At 45.6% G+C, this 25,245-nt stretch overlaps 1 protein-coding gene across 11 annotated transcripts in view; it reads left to right on the forward strand.

The window, feature by feature from the left end:
• LOC145912347 (uncharacterized) overlaps positions 1 to 25,245 on the forward strand; it is a 54,572-nt gene that overhangs the window by 21,352 nt on the left and 7,975 nt on the right. For 5 of the 11 annotated variants that reach the window (XM_082999789.1, XM_082999791.1, XM_082999783.1 and 2 more), the window contains 18 exons: positions 5,573 to 6,446; positions 6,805 to 7,643; positions 7,982 to 8,078; positions 8,244 to 8,368; positions 8,831 to 8,983; positions 9,590 to 9,688; positions 10,172 to 10,369; positions 10,520 to 10,648; positions 10,810 to 10,947; positions 11,260 to 11,336; positions 11,403 to 11,509; positions 11,592 to 11,662; positions 11,955 to 12,116; positions 12,424 to 12,969; positions 14,963 to 15,326; positions 16,548 to 16,685; positions 17,374 to 17,519; positions 22,477 to 22,554. In XM_082999789.1, the coding sequence (XP_082855915.1) occupies positions 5,573 to 6,446; positions 6,805 to 7,643; positions 7,982 to 8,078; positions 8,244 to 8,368; positions 8,831 to 8,983; positions 9,590 to 9,688; positions 10,172 to 10,369; positions 10,520 to 10,648; positions 10,810 to 10,947; positions 11,260 to 11,336; positions 11,403 to 11,509; positions 11,592 to 11,662; positions 11,955 to 12,116; positions 12,424 to 12,969; positions 14,963 to 15,326; positions 16,548 to 16,685; positions 17,374 to 17,519; positions 22,477 to 22,554 (4,341 nt within the window). Of the gene's footprint in view, positions 1 to 5,381; positions 5,460 to 5,572; positions 6,447 to 6,804; positions 7,644 to 7,981; positions 8,079 to 8,243; positions 8,369 to 8,830; positions 8,984 to 9,589; positions 9,689 to 10,171; positions 10,370 to 10,519; positions 10,649 to 10,809; positions 10,948 to 11,259; positions 11,337 to 11,402; positions 11,510 to 11,591; positions 11,663 to 11,954; positions 12,117 to 12,423; positions 12,970 to 14,962; positions 15,327 to 16,547; positions 16,686 to 17,373; positions 17,520 to 22,476; positions 22,555 to 25,245 lie in introns of those variants that run through there. The other 6 variants (XM_082999794.1, XM_082999784.1, XM_082999785.1 and 3 more) reach the window with 6 other exon arrangements.

Raw genomic sequence — 25,245 nt, forward strand, 5'->3', positions numbered from 1 at the left:
TTTCTTTAACTGGCAATAATGTTTTGATTGCAACGGTTTTGAATGGTATAAGGACGCGGATGCTGAAAAGCAAAAAAAATCGTTGTTTAACACTGTGCGGTATACCGCCAGTCTGCTCAAATTCCTACGAACACTTCCAAGGTTCGGTGTTGAAGTTCGCCACCCCAAATGTTGATTTTGCTATGCCTGGTAGCGGTGTAAGAAACCATGGAACCAAAGGCGGTGACGCGAGCAAGAAAGGAACCTTACAAGGCGATAACAACATTAATGGAAGTGCCAATGGCTGTGGGTTAGGCGGGGCGTCAAACGCGTTGTGCGAAACGATAACAGCATTCCTCGAGTTGCTGGATGTCGGAGGCGCGGTGCCAGGTTACCTTGATCCCACGACCACTGCCATTCATATCACTGTTGTCGCACACAATACCTCGTTCGTATTTTATGGCGCGGGTGCGCGTTTCACCCCAGTCTGCTCGCTTCAATGGCGTTTTTTCGGGTTGTTATGTTTTCGTATAACTCCCAGCCCTTCCCCCCGTCGGAATTGTGTTTTTTGTGGTTCGGGTTACGTTGTGAATACACCAGCATTCAGTGCGAACATATGTTACGTAGAGTGACAGTTCATTTTGCTTCTAATTGCTTGTAACCCTCGACTTGAGCTTTATTTTTGGATCAACATGCTTTGTTTGTACGTCATAAGTTCATTCCACTGATCAATAGATGTTTTTCTCACGTGCTTGGTGATATACAAAGCTAGAAAGAAATGTAACACTCACAACGTATGTTTTGTTGGAATACAGCTGTTGATCAACCCTAGCTTTAACCGGATTTCAGGCCACGAATCGCGTGCAAACAATAATATATGCCAGGTCAGATGGTGTTTTGCAAATTAGGATTTTTATTGGCTTAAACTTTGAATCAACTCTTCGATTCCAGGAAAGGCAGACAATGCGTGCCTGGCCTCCAATCGTTGCGCGGCTATATTTATTATGACTTCTCGTGCTTTCGTGATGGCCGATCGCAAAAAGTATGTCGTTGTTTGTCACCAGCGTCGCTTTGTCTGCTGCAATCCTTCGCAGAACGTTGGACTGGTAATTTGTGCGAAAGAACATGAGTTGAGCTTATTGTTTAGTTCAAAACGAACTCTGACTTGAAATTAAGGTTTTGCAATTAAATTTGTTTTACATACATATGTGATCCAAAATACGACCAAGTTTATGTTTTGGCAATGTAACTCACATGTTAGTGTTAGAAGCGTGCCAATATCGGGGCCATGAAAAAGCATGTTAACTTTTCTTCTGTTTCTCCGGACGTTTTCCAAGCCGCAGTACACCGGATACTCAAACCGCATCTAATGCGATTCGCCCTATTGCCAATGCTTTCGGTTGGTTCGCGGACGTCTGGCGAGCGAAAATATAAACAAGTCGCCCTGGTGTGCTTTCGCCACGCGTGAAACATCTTCTCTTGAAGTCATCAGACCATGACAGGCGCCGCACTGTACCCAGTAATTATGTCCCTAAGCGGGGATATTAACGACGGCTTGCCAGGGGGATAGTTTTCCTGCAATGATGTTGTTAGACAAACCAAGCCGACGGCTTAGAATAACAGGCCTTGGTCATGATTGAGTTCACCTCTCGGGTACGTGTACACCCCTTATCTTGCGTGTGCGTGTCAGACGGCCAATGGCAATGGCGACGCTTATCGAGCTATTATCCGCACCCATCAGAACGCCAAAGCAGTCTTTTGTTGCACCACTGTGGTTTTCGTCGATTTCAGTTGCATTGCTAGAACGTGATCGCCATTGTAGATTGTGTCCTCGCTGCCGCAGGAGGCAATACGCGCTGTTGAACTTGTATTGGCGTGTTTTTGTTGCCAGTTACGTGGGCGAACGTGGTCCGCGGTCCAGGCGAGGGCTCTTCGTCGACCGCAATCCATCTTTCAATGTGCTGAGATCGCGCGACGCCATTCGTGCCAAGCTCCCACATGAGTCAGAACTGATTGAACTGGGGCGTTCGCGCACGCCACTAAGACCGAGACAGAAATTGTGTGTTTACCGTCTGTGAATTTCAAGTCAGTTTCGCCTTTATGTCAACCGTTGTGGTCGCGTTTTGTCAGTTATAACACTCCAGATAAATCCCCCTGCCAAGTGAGAATACTTCGTGTGCAAAATAATCCCGAGGACTATGGAAAGAAAGGCTGGAATATGCTTCAATGTACCTTAGAGAAAGAACAGAAACCTAGAGAGTTTTTAGTGTAACGTTTTTTTTTGTTATTCAGAAAAAGAAAAAAGCATAGACGAATAGAACCTTGCAGTGCGTTTTTCCATGCTGTTTGTATAATGTTAGTGCATCGGGTAGTTCAAAATGTACTAAGTTGCCGTGAGACAGCAGAATGACATCGGTATCTTTGAACTTTAAAGACTACCGTTATCGAGCAATAGCATGGGGATTTTGCGTAGATAGGGAACACCAATGTACTTGAAGGAAACAAGGTAAAAAGGACATATGAAAGGAAGTCTTAGCAATAGGTCCAACGGCAGGTGCAAGACAAAGCTTAATTCTGTTCGGTGGCAAGCCAGCAGAAAGAAATGCGAAATTTTAAGCGGAAAAGCTCTTATCTCGTCCATCAGCCGCCCGTCTTGGCATCAGGTTCTCGCCTTGTGGATGATCGAAAGGCGCCCGTTATTTGCTGTGTGGTTGCGATGGACTTTAGTTATGCTACTTCGTGCTCTCCTTGCCGGCGACCCGAGCTCAACCCAAAACATTGAGTTTTGCGTGAGGACGCTTTGTTCTACAGCGAGCGTTGTCTCGTCTGCAGGGGTCTTGTGTATTTGACCCTGTGGTTTCTAGTAACACAGTTGCTTGCAGACGATGGCTGTATCGACTCTCTCTCTATCTGGGTTTTATCTGGGATCAAATCTTTCAAGTAGTGATATTTTCACATGCTTCGATACCCTTTTACTTTGTTATTGTGTTCAATGCAGACAGATATTTGTCAACGATTATTTGCTTTAGTGTAAAACAATCTCCACTGGGTTAATGTGTTTTGCATCCGTATAGACATGGTCAAACCCTATCTGCTGTAGTTGGCTGGATGTACATCCTGAACTAAATCAGTGGGCTATTATCCTGCGACTACTCAATAACCCGACAGTATCCTGTATAATTACGCGTATATTACGATTTGTGTCCCAATGTTCACCTTCCGTTTCGCCGCGCGAAAATGACATTTGAATTCGAGAACCACCTTCCAAGCGCATTGTCAACACGTGTGAAGAGCGCTACAGATCGATTCGCTGCGTTCCAATGACGTAAGGGGTTGTTTTTGCTGCCTGGTTAATATTTGACTGAGAGCGCTGTAGTTTTAAACAGGGATCTCTGAGTTAGGTCTTCAGGGTGCCCAAGCGCACGTAAATCGTCGCAGTAAAAAGGTAACAGTTTACTGCACAGTGCGTCAGTCATGTTTGAAAATGTTGACAACGGAACTTGTTTGAGGTAAAAATATTGGAGGTGACGATCTATTGTCAATATTGATTGGCGGACCCTGACTATCATTTAACTGCGTGACTCACTGACTGTTCACAACGCGAAAGATGGAAAGGTACCCTTAACAACTCTGTTATGTGGTTTTATATGCTTGCCTTACTCCCGATTCTGTGGTTGTCCATTGTATGACTGTCGGGTCTTGCTTTGTTTGAATGGCCCAGGGCCATGGATAATGTAGATTGCAAAGTAGGAGATGGAAATAGGCCGACGCTTTGTTTAATTACACGGCCATAAACGGCCAAAGCGGAGTGGTCTTCGTCTGTTTTTTCTGTGCCGAGCAAAGCAGCCAGCAGTTGGGTGTGGATGACGGCCAGTCAGTAGTCAATACAAGCTCACTACTCTCAGTGTTACAAGCAGACGCGTACGTCTGCCTTAGGTTGGAATGAATTGGTTTTTCCTTAACCGCAGAACAGACCAACCGGCCATCGCATGAGCTTTGTATACGGGACAGCAGTTGAGTCGTATAAGGGACGAGGGGAAAGTTGACCCTCGTACGGTATTGTTGTGAGGAAACTCGAGCTCGTCACGTCCAAAGCAGTTGTTGGCTTACAGTGAGGATTGTTTTCTTATTAGCAAGGCGTTATTACAGTCCGAATCTGGTGATTTTCTCGTTAGGCGGATTGCGCCAAAGTTGGGAAGGTTCTTATTTCAACATTCATTGCGAAATGTTGATGTGGAGATTAATCACGTAGAACTTTAGTGGTTTAAGGTATTCCTGGCCTAAGGACATGTATATGCGTTCTAGACCAATACTATATTCTTTGAGCTACACAGGTTGTTCGGACATATATATCACATTGCCCCTAAAAGGGCTTGAGAAAAGAATGTAATTTTTTGCTTGTAGTAGGAAATTGTGCGTAGGTCAGCACAGTACACACAGTTATTTATATAGCCGAAACTTGAGTATCGCAAGAATAACGGTCAGAGTGCAAAGTACCTGTTGCTCCAGAAATAGTACAGCAAACATATGACCCAATAGGTAGTGCTGCAACCCACAGGCTCTTTGAAGTCATATCTAGAATGTCTCGAGTTATGTGGTTGATTCTGAAAAAGGAATATGTTTTTCAAACAAATGGCCCGAGATGAACTGGCTTTGATCGCAGACCTCGGAGACCCTCGGTATGCGTAAAATCGCTCGCTCGGCAAGTTCGACTTTGGAGCGGGTTTCCTGCGTTGGGACAGGTTACGACATCTCGGTCACCGCTCGGTGCGCGTGTCACGACGCGTCAAAAACCTTAACAGCCCTGCCAACGCGCTAGGAAACCAGAAGTACAACCGTGCGTTTTGCCTCTCCTGGCAGATGGGCTGGATTATAGAAAGGGCGATCAAGAATGCGTTACGCTGCACCTCGCGTTCCCCTGTGATCCCATGCGATCCGCTTAGAGGCGTTTTTGCGCGTACATTAGCCGTAAGCCTTCCCTAAAGCATTGACTGCGGAAGGCCCGACTGTCGTTATCGCTGGTTCTTATCGACCGAACTCAGCACCTCGCCTGTTTGCCGAAAGCGGTCGTCGCCTCGTTTTTCATGTCGCTGTCGCTTGTTTGTCGTGCGCTTGGCGCAGTTGACATCCTGCTGCGAAATAGCGCGATGTTTATCCGTCCGTTTGCGAGCACCTGCTCCCTGCGCTGAAGTTGCACGAACCATTCCAGGAAGAGAAAGTGTTTGACACAGCTGGGTCTTTCTTAATCGTTCTCGTAAACCGATTTTGATTGTATTGTTATGGGTTATTCGTTAATTATTACTTGTAAGTGAAAGGCAAGATGGTTTTGGACGTGGCCAGACAGTCTTTTTCATCTAAACTGTGCTAGAATAGATTTTACATAATACAACAATTGCTCTTTCAGGACTTTTTATAAAACTATTGATAAGTACTGCTGTTGTTTCACCATTTGATACAGTTGATCATTGCAACGTTTAAAGGTTCGAATGCCTAGTTTTATTATCTGCGCACCCATGATATTTTGTTCATTCAGTTAACAAACACGTATTTTCCCATTCCATTCAAAACTTAAAGTACAACGTTTATTTTCCAGAGCCCGCGAACGAGGCGTGCAGATCGAGCGACCGCGTTCATGGCACGCATCTAAATACCCTGACGTGGACGAGGAGACGGCCAGGAGCATGCGCACCCCAACCACAGCATACCATAACAGCCCGGCAGCTCAACGCCGGCACGTTCACCACCAGCCCATGTCTACCCGCCGCCGATCGAAGGGATGGGGAGAGAGTGGCGACCTCAAATCTGCCTATTCTGGTGATATAAATGGATCCAAAGACTCCCTTATCTCTGGCAGTTCCCACAGGAGCAACAGGATGAGTGTGTCGAGTTCGCGAAGTTCGGGTACTATGTCCAGCTCAAGAGGGAGCATTGAGAACTTAGTGGACAACAATAACGGCTACCCGCAGATCATTTTAAACAACCGCAATAAGCACCATTCGCCATCTAAACCTCACCCGGGTATCGTTAACCAGGCAAAAAACATGTTTGAAAACTTGTCTCACGACCGAGGTGCGGCTCTAGACTCGCATTACCAATTCAGTCGCGGCTCCAGGGAAGATCTTGAGCGAATGAGCCGAGTCCGTAGGATGCCTTCGGATGACGCGGACAACCCGAAGAGTCCTCTGTACCAGCCTAGCGGACGTTCCTCTTTTTCGCCGCCGCCAGCGGTCACAGACGTAAGGAACACAAATCGCGGTAGGCGTAGTGGGGCATATGGCAGCGAGGAAAACGTGAGCAGTCAGAGAGACCCCAAGTACAAGTTTTCTGCCGCGCGGATCGTGAAAACCAATTTAGACGAGAGGCGTCCAGCCGACCCTAAAGTTCCAGACCCCCCGCAACGGGATAGTTCCAGTGTTCAGGCTGTGAAAAACTACCACCACACGAGACCGCACAGCGCCAGTTCTCCGGTAAGTCCACGGGACAATTGGCGCCATTGTTGTCAAGTTGGGAACAAGGTCGTGTGTATTGTAAATTTTGTGTTGGCGCCATGCTAGACTTGTTCTTGAGACGTGTTTAAAATTGTTAAAATGCTCTTAAGCACCCTAACATTTTTACCAATACGTGTTTCTGACATCTTATAAATGAGCATACAGCAGCAATCTGTCAACCAGTTTTATGTAGCATGTTGTAATTAAAATTCTACCCCAGTGAACGTGTCAATTCCGGTTCAATAACATTTGGGAGTCTCGTCATTAACTAGTTACTTTTTTTATCTTAAATTTGGCAAAGGAATGGTACATAATATTCTTGAAACATTTACTATAGGAGGACCGGAGGATCTTCTCTTCCTCCCCGGATCGCCACGGGATGTCGCCACCGCACAACACACCTAGTTACAGACAGGATGTCACCCACCAGCAAAAATCAGCCGAGAAATCTACTGAGAGGCAACCGAAGACGCAGGGTCGTATTTTCGGCCTTACTTCGGACGGCAAATTGCGACAAGTGAAAGCCTTTGACCAGGAGCAGCACAGTGAGGTTCCAGTGTCCCGATCTCCACCACAGGGATCGGGAACTCCTCCACGATACGAGCATGTCAAGGACTCGTTTTCTCACTACGAGCCTTCGTCTGGAGGCTCAGATTATTTGTCGCGAAAAATGGCCGAGCATCAGAAGACTGCATCCTACTCAGATCCGGTGTCGGGAGCCGCGGAACACACGCGCGGAGGCTCTGGAGAGTCAGTGGAGGGCGAAAACTCGGATACAGGCCGGAGCCGCGGGAAATACGGGTCATTGTGGAAAACGCCGCAAGTTCATCGCAGATCCAAGTCTAATGACTTCGCCAACGTCGTTGAGGCTTGGAGCACCCACGATCCACCTCCCGGGGGTCCTAAGCTGTCCGTGTTCAAGCCTGCTGCGGACGCTGAGAAGAGCCCGCCAGACGGTGCTGCAACGAGCAGGCAGAGAACCCCGAGGCCCGATTCAAAGGAGTACGACAGCACCGACAACCAGACGTCGATTTTGCGCCACTTGCAGATATCTCAACAAGCCAGCGCGGTTGGCAACTATGAGATGATGTGGTCAGCGCAGAGTGCACAGAAGTCGCCAAAAAACACCTCGCCGACAGATGCACTTGAACCCAAAGACAAGCGTAGAAGCGGAAAGTATGTATTTGTGTGCGCGATTTTGCTGAATCCAATAGGAATTACTCCGTTTGTCTATATTTCGCAAACAGCGGGAGATTTACTTCAGAAATGCCATAACATAAGCACGTACTGCATAATAGTTGTTTGTGGTTAAAAAGAGGGTGGTTTGTTGTGAGTGCTGGGATTACCTGTTCCACTTTGTGGCAAGGCTGACAAACGCTAATGTGCAAACTATGCACTGAGGGTGGTCTACTGGTTTGGTTTGCATAAATGACGAAATATGCGCATCATATACCGTTATCGCGCATTGAAGTTTTATGTGTTTGGTATCAATTTTGACTTTTTTGCCATTGTAGAGATTGGAGCTACAGTGAAGTTGATCAGACGAGCGACAACGATGACGCCTTCGAACCAAACGACTACAGCCAAAATATCAAACACATGCAGAAAGCGGTAAGCTAAATTTCAAGAAACTCACGATTGTGGAACCGTAGTTTTTTTTTGTACGGTAGTCAAGTTCAGCTTACAAAAACACAGCGTAACGCACTTGAAGAAACCCCCCACACTTTTTGCAAAAACTACCCCAATGACTCATTCGTCTCCCCCCTTCTTATCAAGGTTCTTCGCGTGACATCGTTTACCAGACCCGACCTTGCTTCACCGTCGCAACAGAGTTTCGACCAAAAGCGCAACATCTTCAACCTCAGCCAAACTAAAGCGCAACCCTACGTCATCCACAACAGGTGAATACCCCATTGTTGTGATGCAAACACCTAGTGTCACATTACCATGTGTGTCGTATTAGTGATGCAACTTGAAAGCAATTGCATTGTGCTATTCTCAGGTCTTAAAAGAGAATTGTTTTATTGTCTTTGTTATGTGAGTGCACACGTTTGACTTTTTATCGGGTTTGGTTTCTATTGTGTGTGTATCAGGAATTGTATCATCTGTTTGTACCATGGATTCCGCTGGGCACAGTTATAATATCAGTTGCGCCAGTATGACTGCCTGGAGGTTGCTTGCATCTAAGCCTTAAAAAGGCGATCAAATTTGTGTTGCTGTGTACATGTTTTTCACCAGTATTATTTTACAAAACATGTAACTTTGAACGTAACATATTGATAAGTAGATCAAAAAACTGTATGCACCTCTTAACTGCAGTAAATTTGTGTTTGGCGAATTTCCTTTTCATTCTCCGCTTTCAGGTCCCGTTCCCATGGGAACGAGATTGACGAGGGCAGCGAGCCAATTTCCGGTCGATCAAGCCACAAATCATCCAACGACTCTTTGGCGCCGTCTCGCGAAACGACCAAGCCTCGCCCGAAGTCAGCAGGTGTCACGAGGCAACGTTCCAGCAGGTAACGACCTTTACTGACAACTTCCGCATGTATAACGATATCCTGTAATCGTTTTTCTGCATCGAAAAGTTTTGGAATGAGTTTGAACACGTCATATTGACAAGCAAGTAATTCAACTTGATAGTGTTTCGAAATTGAATGGCATGCCTTGTAGTCTCACTTGAAAATACAGTGAAAAAGTTCATCACCTAAAAAGTGATCATATTCCGCGAAAACCGTCGTTCAATTCCTGCAATAAGTCTTTGACTAAGTAGTATGTGAAATAAATGAACTCAGTAATATTTTCCAACAATATAAAACGTAAAATAATAAGCTAGTTACAACTGATTATTAACCGGTCATGTTGTTTAAATATCCAAAGTATATTGACGGTAGTTTCAATGTTACAACGCGTCACGCACAAAGCAAAGCAAAGCCACTAAGTCCAAGACAATTATACCCATCTGAAACTACTATTCCTTAAAATACCGCTACAAGCCCATTACTTCCCCATCCGCATGTCTTATATTCCCTCGCCCCGTCGAATATCGATACTCGTATTCGACTTGTTGCTACACCGCCCTTCCCCGTATGCGGTTTTTGCATGCTGTTGTTTCTTATCGCCAGGCATGCACCGGTTCAGCGAAACGTCGTTGCACCGACTCATAATCCTCCGCCCTATTACACCCGAAAGGCGGAATCCCTTCCGCGAAATGTAATTCCGAGGTATGCATGCTCCATCTATATTTCTCATCGTTTGAAGTGATATTTTTCGTCTTCTCTGTTGTCTATTCTGCCCGTCTGTTTCGGGATGTAAACGTTTTTGTATGGATTTTGATTCTTTTTACAACAAAGGTGCCTTACTTGGTGTTGTAACTATTAACGCCCCTCGAAATCATACTTTTAATTGTCGAGAAAAATTTATTATCTGAGCATAAACTTGAATCTTCCAGCCAATTCAAACCAAATGACTCGATTTAATTCAAAAACACTGTATCATTTTTGTAAATGCTTTGAAAACAAGTATTTATGGATTGCTTTATCTGTGCAACCAACACTGTACGATATCCGATAGTTCCAGAATCTTAAATAAAAGGTACCACAATCGTCCAACACACGCACTCGCACACCTCAACCACAGCACTTGACACACAAAATCACTATTACAATCCACAACTAGTCATTACTATGTTCTTTCTGACGTATCAGTTTTAACTCTGACGACTCGGATTATCAACCTTTGCCGTCACGGAGGAGCCGGACCTCTCCTGTGCAGAAAAACAGGAGGATTTCTATCGACGTTAAGCCAGACATTGAAACTCCCAAGAGCGATTCCAAAGTGGACGCGAGGAGGCTCATGATCGACTATATGTCCCAGAAAGCGTCAAGGAGTACCATGGACAGGTAGTTGTGCTATTTTTTTATATTTGATTTTGTTACTTCGTCGGAACTATTTTTAAAAAGGCGAATTTACTGACAACAATGACACATGCATTGTTGTTGTCCTGCCAAATTCCGATTGTGTTGCACAAAACACGTATGTTACTTTTTCAATAGTCCGTCGTTAATCAGGGGTCAGCCTTACCCGTCATCCACCAGTATTCACACTTCTCATAGCGACGAAACAGAAAAGCGGAGGAGAGAAGCGAAAAGCTCCGGACTGGATGGACTCGTCGCCAAAACTGGGTAAGCGATTTACGATCGAAATCGACACTTCCTGAAAGTCACATCAGTTCTACCCTTATAAGGGAAGTTTGACACCTGTAGCACAAACGTGGACTTTGTCCTGCGTGGCAATGTGTTTTGCACCTTTAACGAGCACTTGACGATGTTTTATTTACCAACAGGTCGTCGGGAGATTTACGTGGCGAAGGTAGGGATGAGTGCAGGAGCACTCCGACCTCTCACCACAAACACGAACACGCAAGTGTCCGCAAGGCACAAAACTTTAGCGCAGTCCGAGCAAAGTTCCAGGGCCTGACGAAGTAAGTCTCGCCGTTGTGATAAAATAAAGTTCCTGCAACCCACATTTGGTTTATTGCCATCATATCTTCTTCATATAAAACTACCTCCGCGCATTATGTGCTATAACTATTACTCTTATGTATACTTGTGAAGGATATCTTGGGCAAAACCTTGTTGCGTAATGTAAATCTTCTCGTACTTTTTCGAAATCCAATCAGTTTCATATGGTTTGCTTACCATGATCATCGCGTTATAGTCGTTTGTCAAGAAACGCATTTAACCTAAATTTGAGATTGAATTTCATGGTAAACTTGCTGCTGTTTTTCCTCCAGGTCGAAAACAATCATATCGGAAGAACCGCTTAAAGCTAGATCGTCGTCCTTCGACAACCTGACAGACGAAAAAATCGGTAAGTCGCATCCCACACTCATAGTGTCTTGCAAACGTTGATCTCCAACCTAGAACATTTTATTAGAAGTTCAATCCCCGTCGCATTCCTTCGACGAAACGGACGACGGCTCACCCATTAAGAAACGGGATCGTTCCAAGTCGAGTCCCAACGTTGAACCGCCTTCCAATATCGTACGTTTTGCCCCGTGTCACGAGTTTGTAGTTTGAGAAGCAATACCTATATTTTATATTATTTTTTTGTGTTTTTGTGCAGTCCTCACCGCACGATGAAAATGTACACGCTCCTCCTCGGCGACCTCGCAACAGACAAAGGCATTCTAACAGGTAAGCAAGCTGTCTAGCCCTATGTAATGTGTTCAGTTACCTATGTTGTATTGTTTAACTTGTGTTAAGTTGTCAAATATTTATTCAGTTATAGATGTTGCCCTAAATTAGTAACATAACCTGTTATATTACCCATGCCATATTGTTTAACTATGTAGGGAATTATTAAATATTTAATTATTAGTTTTAAATATTGTTGTGATCACGAAAAATGGACTATTGCGAAAATAAACGCAATTTATGGATGGTATTTTTCTCACATTTAAAACATTTTGCTTAATGTCGTATACAGTAGCAGCGCATCGTCCGCGACCACGATCAGTAACCTTTCCTCCCTCTCATCCGTTTCCACTACTTCGATCGGAAAGTTCCCTGTACTGGATGAGGTCAACGAGCAACCTGGGTCTCCCAACCTTCGCTCACAGTCACCCGCCAAGCAGGACGACATTGTTCTGTAAGTTGATTGAAATAATTGTTTTTTTCTTTGTGTGTTACCCTTTGTCTCCCTTACTTTACTACCTCTATAACATGTTTAATTGCATTTATTTAGCTTAATAATATTTCTCTGCATAAAAACATACTGATTTGAAGGAGAGTTTGTAAAGTTATAAACATACATCGAAATAGAAAAAAAATATTGTATAGTGACCAAAATAGGTAACCTAAAATAGTAAGTGTGTTGCCATCAGACACCGGCCATATATCTACCCGCTCGTTGTATCTTTCTATGTCGGGCAACAGATCACATAATTCGATTTCAGAACATTATCGCCGCTTGAGGATGCAATCGATCCAACCACGGAAGTTCCGCCCGCCGTTGTTGAACCCGAACCGGCCTCGGTGCAAAGACAAACTCCCAAGCAGCGACAGGCTTTCAACACGAACACGTACCGTGTGCCAAAACGCGACAAGAAACCGAAAAAGCGATCGTCGCGAGAGGGCGACGGCGAGTCGGGCGATGAGACGAAGCACGTGAGCAAAGTCGAACTTCGCATAACCAGCCCAACCTCTGTCGCCAAAGTCACTGAAAGTCCAGTGAAACCTCCAGAAGTTAAACCGCCGCTGCAGGATCCACCGAAGCATGTAACTAACGAGCGAGTTACCGCTATCATTGAGAAGGTCAAGCGTTCGGCATCAATGAGGGGAAGATCGCCAACCAGCAAGACGATGGCGCCTCCTCCAACAGTGGAGCCGGGAGAGGGCACTAAAGAGCAGCTTGTCTCGAGATTCTTGCAGCGTCAACAAGATCTTCCCTTGCCTCCACCACCTCCCCCTCCACCTATACCGACCAAGCCGCCGAACGAACGGTATTTATGATTGAAATTTATCCAGATTGTTGTCTAAGCTAAGAAATGGAGTCGCTGGTGGCCCAGTGTGGCTAAGTCCAGATTTTAAGTTACTTAGTCACATTGACAATTTTGTGTTGGACAATGAAGGGAAAGTTTTACATTCACTCGTACACGTTGACGCGATTGGTCAAAATTAGAGCTGTATATAACTGTGAATGTCAATGCAGTGACCCGCATTGCGTAGCTTTATCGTTGCCAAACAGCATATTTTTGTTTCGATTTTAACCCAGAGCGTGTCATGTAGTGTGCTAAAGTATTTTAAGAGCTCTTCTGTATGCAAAGAATCTCGTTATAATTACCCACCGGTCGACATCCGCGTTTACTTCATGCACATACTATGCGAATCGAGATATAAAAATCTTCCGTGAAATTTCTGCGGTAAAATTCCGTTTTGCCACCACTTCAGTTTGTGCTACGTCACCGCAGTGATTCAGTTATCCGGTGAATAATCACGCTGTTGACCCGGAATTAAACTCACCACAAAAACATGGTTTGATTGCGTAACTTTTTGGCACGCGCGTAGTTATTGGTGTTGACTTGTCCTGTTGGCAGTTTGTTTCAACAGCTGTAGGTAACCTTTCCTGTGACGCACGTACGCCTATTTTTTGCCGCATGGGCTATATATAGACCAATACCTACTAATAACAGAATGTAAATGGCTCGGTAAATCGTTTAATATAAATCAGTATCATTTGCCCACTATTTTGGTGGCGTAAGATCATAAATTACTTGTATATGCGATGCTTGCATGCAGTGTTTTTATATAGGTCCATGGTCTATGATACAAAACTTTATAACGACAAACCATTTATGTAAGTTTCGCACACTGGTATACTTTTCATGTGTAGAGAAGCCTGCGCTATTTGGAGATTTACTGGAAAAAGTTACGCTTTGTCTTTTATTCTGGCAAAACCCTTTTAATGCCGCTTATAAGGACTCTGGTTTCCCGGCGACCTATAGTGGACACCCTTAATTGGCCGAGTTTTGGCCGGATTCGCAAAAACGACTCTGGTTATATGGCAGTTTCGTGACAACGGGGCTCATGCGACAGTTTTAGCATCACGTCACCTCTTACAGCGCCTAGAAAGCACAGAACAAGCAGACCTCTCAAACACAATCGAGTGCGTCATCGCGTAACACGCCGATGTGCTGTGACATAATTGACGCCGCTTCCTTTCCCCGTACACACGCATCACTCTGCACTCTGGCCCCGCGCCCACACCGCTCATGTATGTCACTTAAGCTCAGTTAACTCACTCTCGCTCTGTTGCACGTCGATATTCGTTCTGTATTAATCGTTTGATTGGCGGAGCTCCGCCGCACGTGTCAAGGATTTGCGAGAGCTCGTTAGGATTTCCTATTGTCGCAAGAACTGGATATTGCATTGGCTGGTAGTTAGCTTCAGACAGGATTCTATAAAAGGGCAAGTGCAATGGATTTGATGACGCAGATTCTTAGGTAATTGCTCATTTTTGGTCGCTTATGTACGAGCTCGCCAGTGAAAACTGCATAAAGTTCGATTGGGAGTTAGGATATGAACGTAAACCTTATTGATTATTCGCATTTTAACCGTTTCTTAATGCAGTTAGTTATTATATATTATACTTTTGTGAAATGTGTATAAATAGCTTAACAGAAACAGTATATAGTTTTGACAGAGTACTTTGGTGGTAAATTAAAAGGAAGATTGCGCTTCTGTCCTTTATCAGGCCATTCGTTATTTGCTGTACGGTAAATATACCCTTAACTCGCCTGTAGTTCCGGTTACTAATAACCCGTTGTAGACAGCTCCCCACCAGGGCTGTCTGTTCCGCGCTAATGTAAACAGCCCTAATATAATCTCAAACCCGTATGAACGGCTATCATCCGAATTTGTTAAATGATCGCATTAAATCGGCCCGGATGGGCTTACACTGTCGCAATATTTCGTCTTATTGTGTTTATTGTTCAGCGCTCTGTCACCAACATCCCAAGCGAAGCTGCGGCCTTCGGAGGAAATGAAGACCACCGACTTGCAAGTGGAGAAGCAAGCCGCCATAACACCGCCACTGATAGACAGCTACAAGGAGAAGACCTACCTGCTCGGAGACTCGGACAGTGAAGTTACCAGGTCTGACAACAACAACAGCAGCGTGAAACCGGGGGGGTATGAGAACGTGCATGTGAACGGAATGAACAAATCGTACGAGAACGTCTTCAAGCCGGTGAAGGTTGGAGAGGACGTTGAGAAGGAAACGAAAGAGGCAACTGTGGAGGAAAAAGTCGAGGTGGACAAGGAAGTAAACGAAGAGAAACCAGAGGAGGAAGAAAGCAAGGTCGGTTGGGTTGCGCGAGTTTCCTGTTTATGTTTCGGTCCAAGGCGCGTTTTGTTGGTGGAGTTTAGACAATTGCTTTAGTGCAGACAGGATTGTGAACAAAAATATATTAGGGAGGTCCAAAACAAAATACTTGAGTTTTGTGACTAATGTTGACTTTCATGCCATGGTATGTACGCCCATTTCCATACTATGGCATAAACACTGGATTAACTGCATTTTAAATCGTAAAAGGCGGGAATAGTTGGCCGTTGACGCTGCTTCCTGTATGCTGTTACAATCTGAATGCTAAACTTACCATTCCATCCTAATATAGATTAGTTTGTTTCTGGTTGCGACTCCGGTTCATCTCAGTTTAAACTTATATGTACCTGTCAGCAATTCACTCCCGTGGGAAATTCCGTTACAGTTTGAATTAGTCCCCGTGCCTCGTGTCCGCTTTCCGCATTAGCCGTCAAAATACCTTTAACTATCCCATATAACCCCATTTTTTTCCCATTCACGATGACGTAACAGTCTACCGGATATTCACACAGTACGGTGAGCGCGTGTTGGGATTGCGTCTGGGCACTTAACTTGATGACGGTTCGCAGGGATTTTCTATTTCTGTGCTATATTGTACTGGCGATAGGAAGCGTCGTATATGCGGGCGGCATAAAAGGTATAACGTCGATATTTGGCGTGGAAACATTTGAGAGGAAATCATGTCGTCGGATCTGTATAGAATATTCCTCGCATGTTTGACATTCTATAACGCCCAAAAATAGCATACATTTATTGCTGGGGACAAATACATTCATTCGGTGAACATGGCATCATTGCATCATACGTAAGGGTTGGAATTTCCAAAATTCGCATGTGCTTAAAACTGGCAATTTTGCGCATATTTCGCTTCCCCAAAGTACGTCAGCAGCATTCTGCAGTCCCAAACGGAATTTCGATTGGCATGGGATTCCGATTGTGCAGAGCACAGGCCGTCAAGCCAAGCCGGAAATGTATCGTTTTGTTAAATCGCGTGATCCCAAGCTAAGCGCGGCCCTTTTTAACTCTCCCGCCGATCTCAATCTCCACCGCTCGTCGGCTTTGCACAGATTTTTCGGTCGCCGCGATCAGATCTTCATCAAAAGCTCCATTATCGCTCGCGAAAATCTTCACAAACAAACAACCGGCGCGAAAACCACGAAAGCATCAGGAATTCGTTTTATCATTTTATCTTCTCAGATCGTTTCGAGTCCTCCACCGGAGATCTCTCCCGAGCCCTTGCTCCCGGATGTTTCGCTCCTTCCGGCGTCCACTCTTCAACAGGAACATCCCGATCTGACGCGCGATATCATGAAAGTCGACAAAAGCCTTGCACAGGTCAGTCTACTTACTATCTTCTGATGTCCGCTTTGGCAAACTTCGTGACAGAATCTACAGATAACGGTATTGGTTGACGTGGCAACGATGCGCGGTGCCAGAAAATAGTCGATTTGCCAAATGGCGGTAAAAGGCCTCCGGTAATGCGAATCTCGATATGCGAGGGCGACTAATTGGTCAAACTACCGTGATATAAATGCTTGTTACCCATAACCAGTGTTTATTGGAATTAAGACTAGCCGCATTAACTAGCGGTTAGGTTGTTCGTTAATTATTTTCGCCCTGGTGAGGAAGGAAGAAAGGGACATTTTGTGGTGAAAAAGTTACGTTGTTAATAATAATTGACCTTTTGTTTCAACAATTTGTTTCTGTCTCGTCTATAACTGTCGCCAATCCAGTCTAGACGATAGTACCACCGTATTAATGAAGATTGGCAGTTATTAACAATTACAACACTGTTGTGGCGTTTCAAACCCTTTACAATATGTGTTGAGACTCAGTCTCGGGTATTTTTTTACCTCCATACGGTTGCCGGATTGAAATCACCTGACCTCTTTTGGGAGTACAACCTGCGGCGCGTGGCACGTTTTCATATGTCATCGCATATCACCGGACCTCGGCCAATAGGCAAATGCTCCCACATTAACCAGTATGCAAAACTTATCCCGTACCCTGCAATTACTTTCAGATGCTTACGACTAGCAACAAGCAGACCATGGACTACATGACAGGCGTGCTTCCTCAGCCTTCTTACACCATTCTGCAAGAGGGAATGCGGTATCGCCTCAACAAGCCCACCAAAGCGGGCGACGACAACCGACCCTCACAAATTACGTGAGTGCACCTCTTTCTATTTGTCGTTTGTGTTTCGGCCAACATCGTCAAATTGGCTTGCCCGGTTTTTAGGCTCTTTTGGTGCCCTTGTTACCGAGATCCGCTCAGCGCCTGCACACGCACCCAATTACGGTGTCAAATTGCAGGTTCGATTCCGTCATAAGCTGCCTGCCCCCGCTCGCTCTCGGTCGCACTTTCACCGCACTCGAGGCCAAAATGCTCCGTCAACACGCAATTACGGTGTTGCCTTGCACCGGCGAGCTCCGTTCCAGCCAGTCCCGGATTGGGCCGCCCGCACTGCCCTTTGTTTGAAAATCTAATTAGCGGCACACGGCCAGCGCCGGTCTGCCAAGGTCTAAAACCATCCAGCACTCAAACCTGCTTACGTAATACAAAGTTTGCGCAATCTTACATGCGAAAAGGTCGCTTTGCAAAGGGTTGCAGGGCGGACATTGATGCATCGGCGTTCGATCCCTTATCAAACAAGCGGCCGGAAAGTTGGCAGATAAGAGCAGCGCTTTTCGAAGTTTTGCGATAATCCCACTTCGTAGGGTTGCAGATTGAAATGGGAGATTTCGGAGTTGCCAACCATAACAAATTGAAGGCAAGCGCGTGAGCCAATCTTCGCAAGACCTACAGGAATTAGGCAAAATTCGCAAGGGATTACGGAACGGTTAAAACTCCCCGAGGCCTCCGTTATGCCTTTATCCTAACCAACTAACTCGGAATGCGCCTGATGTATCTCAATACAAACTAATTATAGCAACTTTTTACCGGGAGCTATTCGCGCGTGACGTCACGACCTTCCAAACGCAGCTACAAAAATCCAAAACGGGATTTTGAACATGTTCTCCTAAAACCAACATCACGTCTTTAACATAAAAAAGATTGTAACACCCTATAACAAGAACAACATGGACATTTGCAAGCCCACAACATGCTTTGTGTTTATGCTAATCAGCCCTCGACATGCTAATTAAATCGTGTCCATGCTTAAGTACCTAATATCACACTGCGCTTAAAGATAGCGGACCGAGTGTATTAACCTTTAAAACTCATTACCCGGCCCGTCTGAAATAGTAAAGTACCCGGTTGTTAATTCTTTAATGAAATCGCCAACATCGACGCCATAATTGGTTTGTTTTCGAGGTTAGGGGCCCAACGTTGTTTGCATGGCGGCTTTGACACGGGCATGAACTCCCAAGAAAAAAGTTTGGCTTGTATTACAAAACCACATAAAGTCCGTTATCAGATTCGCTTTCATGCTTGCTCAAAGTCCCTTGTTGACCTGAAACCGCAGAAATTGCTCTCGCTCGGGGAATGCGCAAAACTGCTGGACGCTTCTCCAAATTCGGCCCAGTGAACGCTTAATATTCTAGTAAACGATACAGTGCACTGTCACGATGACGTCAATTTGAAAATGTCACAGCGGCGATGTGTTGTCTAATACCGACAAAAAACGCCACGAAAGCATTTTAGGCAAAGTCGACCGTAAACGTGTACACACGTGTAATTTGACTTAGCTGCTTCGCAACATGCGAAAATTAACCACGGTTTTCGACACCTAATACACACGAAGTCTTTGACAAAGCCTTCTATGGCAACTCGATATTGTCATGGAACATTTCATCTTCAAAACGTGATAAAATGTTGGGGATTTGGCGAATACACGTTTTCTCATAGACAGCATCAGCCCAACAACCCAAACGCAGCAAGGAGCTTGTAAACAAAGCAGCATTGGCGATGCCCGGAAATAAGCAATTATTCATACCTGCTACGTGCACAATAGTCATCAACAACATACCGTTGCAAATTCACCAACGATCTCACCAATAACGTTTTAATCGTATCGACAAAACTTCGCCGTTCTCAGACAAGATTAATTTTTCAACTGTGCCACACCCTGCGAAAACAATGTGCATAAGACGGAAGCCCCGCATACTTGAGGCTTGTTCCATAGCCGCCTTCCCGCAAATAGGCGCCTGCGACATTCGCCGGTACGCAAAACGTTTTGCACATCAACCTGATGACAATAATTAACACGGCGACGTTATGAAGCCGCGCCCAAAATCTCGCCACTGCGGGCCTCGCTTTGGCCTTGGCCTGTATAGGCGCCCGTATACCTTTACACGTTTATAGTAATTCACAGTTCGTCGTCGTAACTGTTGGGCCTAGCTGAAGTGTGGATATTCACAATGCGAAAAGGCGGCAATTTTTGACCGCTTACAAAAGCCGTTGATTGCGGGTGTGCGGACCTCTCGGACTTTCCGAGTTTTAATCGCATTTTCCCACAAAACTCTACACTTGCCATGTCGATGCCTCTCGTACAGACCGGCCATTAACTCCCCCGTGCAATTATGTCGCCTTACGCAGGACAACGCTGGAGAAAAGCCCGTGCTCGTGCAATTTGTCCCAAATCGCTTGAATCGCGGCTTTGTAACTAGCGCTGATGACTGCAAATTAATCGCCTGGTGACCGTAGCGCGATATGCCGTTAAGTTAAGAGAAATATGCCTTTCGGCACAGGCACAGGCACAGGCCCGCACAAATCTTTAAACAACCTCGAGTTCGCTTGTAATGCAACTTTAACGACACGCGGCGAAAAACCAAAGACGCCACATCACGGCCGAAATCCTCGGCTCAATGCTCGTTTGACGTGATAACATATGGACAGATGCACTTACAAATTCTGCGCGTTCGTGTCCAATTGCCCGCATCCAAGCGAACTTGCATTACGTCAGTTTTTTGTGCAGTTTGCAAGCTTGGAGAAGCCCACGCAAAGTAGTCAGTGTCATCCCATCACCTTCTCAGCATCCTGTTGTTCTGCCCTCAAAGCAAGGCTTAAAACTCGATATTTCCGTCGTCAAATTCCCGTTTATCGCCTGTCTGTGCACACAGACCTTCATTCGCATGCGGGTTCTAAGTCATGCGAACCCACGCCAAGTCAACGTTAATTACCTCATCCTTCCCCTGTGAACCCGTGCGCCTGCTTTGGATGAAGACACCTTGTGTCTGGTGAAAACAAAGGAACCCCTTGACTTGTAACGCCAACGAAATCGATCCAGGACACACTACCCTCAATCGTGGCAACGCTTGTATAGAGAAAGTACTAACTAGCGAATACCTCCATCCCGCTATGGTTGCTATGCAGCGAATGCCAGGGTTCAATGGTTGACGACGGCCTCGGTGCCACGTGTCACACAACAAGGTGTTAAGTTAATGAAAACAGCCGGATGTTATTTCGTAAGGCGGGTTTTTGGGTGGTCGGACAAAAATGTTGACTATGTTTTGCCCTTGAAATTTTAAGCTTGGAATCTTTTGGGTAACTTTACACGGGTGGTTTGGTAAACACCAGTCGCACCTTTACAAAATAAGTGGCATTTCCAAACAAACTCGGGTCAGTTGTAAACCTTTTAGCTCTTCAAACGGAATCATTTCCTTATAATTGGAAATCTCTTGGCTCCGTAGTAAATGGTGTTTACTACAGTTGCAGTAAAAAACATCCGCCAAAACGTGCAATCAATACACAAATATAGGCAAAAACGCGCGCGAAAGCTCGATTTTCCGCCACAAAATTACCTCCTTCCGAATCCCAGCGAAAACAAAACATTTGTCTTCAACGCATTCTCTTGGCATCGGAACGTCGAAAATAGAATCGCGCGAACCATTTTGAAACTTCAATCAGCCGCGAAGGGCGGGTGCCAAAAGATGTTCAACCCCATCGCCGCCCCCATAGTCCCGCCTAATGATGACACGCGATTTGTCAACGGTCGACCGCTGATCCCCGGGCTTGGCAGTGCGGGAAAAAAACGTTGCATTGCTTGTATTTTATTTCCACTCACTGCCAAGTGCGTAGGGCGAAAAACCCGATAACAGCTGTCAGTTCCGAGCTGATGAATTTTGGCGCTTATCTCTTAGCTCAGCGAAAGCATTTGCGCCGTATCGTGAACGCGATAGTGCTAAATTCCCGAAACAACGACAGCGCGATCAGATCTGAGATAAACTGATGTTTTGACAGCTTTGCAGCGTTTCGCAGTTTCCCGTGCCATGTCCACTGCGAATGCTAACAAATCGAAATGTTAAGCGAGTGTTAATGTCCCATGCAATGTTCGGCACGACCCGAGGCTGCTTCGGGGAACGGAGATCTTGCAACATGTTTCCCACTCCTTTATTTTGCATTGATGAGGTCGAGTTGTGAGAAAGACCCGTGTCATTTGTTATTTACGACTTCCACGGGTGCACGTGATTCGGTTCTCGTGCTTTATGCAAACAACATACATCACACCTTCGAAAACAGTAGTCGTGTTACGTCGATCCGCCCGTGCGCATCGCACGCCAACATATTGGCCAATGGGCCTTGAAATCGCACCGAACACAATTGCAAAAAACAAAATTCTACATGCAAACCCGCTTGTATCAAAACATTGCTGCAACGTTTGCCCAAATTACGGTTTTAAAATCACATTTGCAATCGTCCATCATGGTCTCGGTGACAAACGGCCCATCCTTGGGTGTTAATACCCGTTGCAAACCGCCCTCGTTCACCGTGCATTGCATCACGTCGGTATCAGATACATGCAGGCAAGGCATACACTCCACCTCCGCCGTTATTTGGCCGCAGCTTCCTATGATAAGGGATGCGATGTAAGATGGCATCTCAGCGCGCCCATGTGAAAAGATCACAAATTTATTCAAATGAATAAGTGGGGACGGCACATTGGAATTGATCACGCTTGCCAACTATAAATATCGTATGCGGCCGGAACAGGTTCTCGCAAATGACTATTTCATTTCAGGATATGGAAAATACATATTACCTCACAGTCCATGTGAATTATCGATATTTTGCATGACTCCTTGTGCTTTTAAGCGCTGTGCAGGCAAAGTCACTAACTACTTAGGCATTATACGTAACCTGCACTGTGTAGTAAACTGTGCACATTTGTTTTCTATGACAGTACGAATGGTCGTCCGGTGCCGTCCGATCATCTGCTCGTAATTGACCGCGACCCGCGCGTGTATATGCACAAGTTCAGGTATAGGGGCCCGAGCTGTTTTATTTTCGGTTGAATGCGAATGCCGGCCTGTTGGTAGCCAATACTAATCACCCCACTCATTGACATGCTTTATGTTGCGGTTTGTTGCCCGTTTTGTTTGCTTTCGCCTCTTGCCTGGCGAAGATTCAACTGATGATTGTCATTCCTTTTGTTTTGGTTTCCTTTTTGTTATGTTTTGCCTAACATCAGCCTTTTGCCGAGATTTTTGTGACGTGATGTGAGTATACCGCTTGGGCCGACGCGGAATGCCTTCAAATACCACCGTGATGCAGCAGCCGGCTTTTATCATTGACCAGTCTACATTGGACACAAACACACGCCCGCACTCACGCACAAATGTAGCGATTATTTGAACTAACCTAGATTTGTCGCGCGAAGCGCCTACGCATGGAATCCCGGTGTTTGCGCTCGCTCCGACGAGTAATTCCACATTGATTCTTGGTGACATTAACCCAACCTCACGTAGCATTTGCTGTAGCCGCACGAATCTACCTGGTGCTACGTATAATGTACAAACCTTTGCGTCGCGTAGCCCGTCAACGGATGCAATTGTGACTCTATAGGTTCCGTATGACGCACCGAACGTAAGTGGTTCGCCAAAATCGACCTTTGCGAAATATCCCCGGAACAAATTGCCGGCCGGTGACTCTAATTCAGTTGGAGTTCGCGCACGCGGTTGCAAATGTCGAGGCTTGTTGAGGTGCGTAAACCGCCATCCGAGTATGAATGGCTCGAGCTCCATTGAAATTGGCCTTTACAATTACCTTGTACATTTGTATTGGAGTCCTAAACTTGGAACGGTGCGGTCGTCACGTAGGCGTACGCAGGCGCCTCATGAGGCAAAATTACCGGACTGACCTGTTGTTCAACTTCACGTAACATTGACCTGTTATCGCTTGATTCGCGACCAGACATCGCGGACTGTGCGACAGAGACATAAAGTCCTTTAGCGAAACCGCGAATCCTTTACGGCTCGGTGAATATCGTCATTCAGTGTTAACTCGTATCCAATTAGTAACCACTGTCCACACCGTGACCTTGGGTGCCGAACACTGACGATCGAGGGTTGAAGACACTTACGGAATGTCGTCGGTTTTCCATCGGACATCTGATGCGGTAAACGCTTCCCGCGCTAATTGTAGGGAACGGGGTGTCATCCACGTCGATCAGAGCAACCGACGCTGGTCGCACATGTCGGGAATCGTTAATTTGTTGGCACCCCCGCTTAACGTCTGATCACGGTTTATTACGAGTTGAAACCGCTCTGGTTTGCGCGTTACTTCATACTGGGGAAGAAAAGGGGTTTTGCGGAAAACTGCAGATTTTCCAGAAAAACTGTATTTACTCAGCGTTGTGTTTAAATTCGTGACCTTTCCATGTTAACATAATCACGGGTGTGTTGTGATGTTATTGCAACCGAACCGCGCGCGCACCCTCTGTTGAGTTAAAACAATTGTGTTTCGCTTTGTAGACGGCGGTGCGAAAACTTGTGGCGTGATGTCGCATCGTGATGATCGGATCCTTTTTTCAGACAATATTTGTTCGCGTCTTTTGCACAATTACTGCGAACCTACGCTCGCACACAACGCTTCGCGTGGTTTGTAATGTATTGTGGTGCGAAACGGTGTGAATAAGTCGCGTTTTCTCCCAACGCAAACGAAACAGAATTTGCCTGCGATCGAAGAGCATCGAGCGCTGGAAAGCGTTAATCCGCGACCAAACATTAAACAAGTTGTGCGAAAAAGCGCGATGTTTGTTGCCGCTCACAACAAGAAGCACGAAAAATCACTGTCGAAAAAGCACGAGGTGTGCAGGGAGTTTACGCCCGCTAAGCGAGTAACGATTACACCAACTGCTGTAAGACTGCGCACTGGTAGGATTGCGCATAGTTGAAATGAAAACAACCGATGACGTTGGTGCATTACTCCCGCGGTTGTGATTGGTCGCCAGTTTTTCTCGCTTATCCAACCCGCTTTCTTCGTTGCGGAACCCAAAGCCTGCACTCTATGTTGTTTGTCAACACTGTTGCAAATTTAGAGCAGTTTTTTTAATGTAGCAGAGTCTGTCCCTCGATCACGCATTATCTTTACACCATTGACACTGATGTCCATGCTGACGAAATCAACTAGTATTTTGTTTCACATAATTAATTTCTTGTTGCAAATGATCTATCTTTTGTGAACCACATACATTTTGCCTAACTTGCACCATCGAGTTACTTGGATCAAAGTTGCAATGATGTCATGTTACATGGAAATTTTGCTCGTGATCCAGATTTTCCCCAAACGTCAAACCCCATCGATGTCTTTTTGCGATTTGCGCCTTTTCCAGTCTAAAGTCCGTCACGTATATTGTTCCAAAGTACAAAGGACCCCCTTACATAAGCAAATTCCGTGCGTTCGCCATACCGCAGCCACATGTTGTGGTTTCGTATCTCGGAACCTGTTTTGGGCTTGTGTGCTGTTCCTCACGCCAACGCCCGTGTTCTTGCTACAACCTTCGCAGTCGTATTGCCGAGTCGCGATAAGGCGATTACCCACCCCGTGGCACGCTCTGTATGTTCCCAAGCCACAACAAATCGGTTTATTCCGCCCCGCCTTCTAAGATCCGTGTTTGTCAATAGAAACCTTACGTCAGCCTGTAAGGCGAGGGCACGGCGGTTTGGCGGTT

The sequence above is a fragment of the Ascidia mentula genome, chromosome 8 (genome assembly GCF_947561715.1).
Source record: "Ascidia mentula chromosome 8, kaAscMent1.1, whole genome shotgun sequence".
In the NCBI taxonomy this organism is placed as follows: domain Eukaryota; kingdom Metazoa; phylum Chordata; class Ascidiacea; order Phlebobranchia; family Ascidiidae; genus Ascidia; species Ascidia mentula.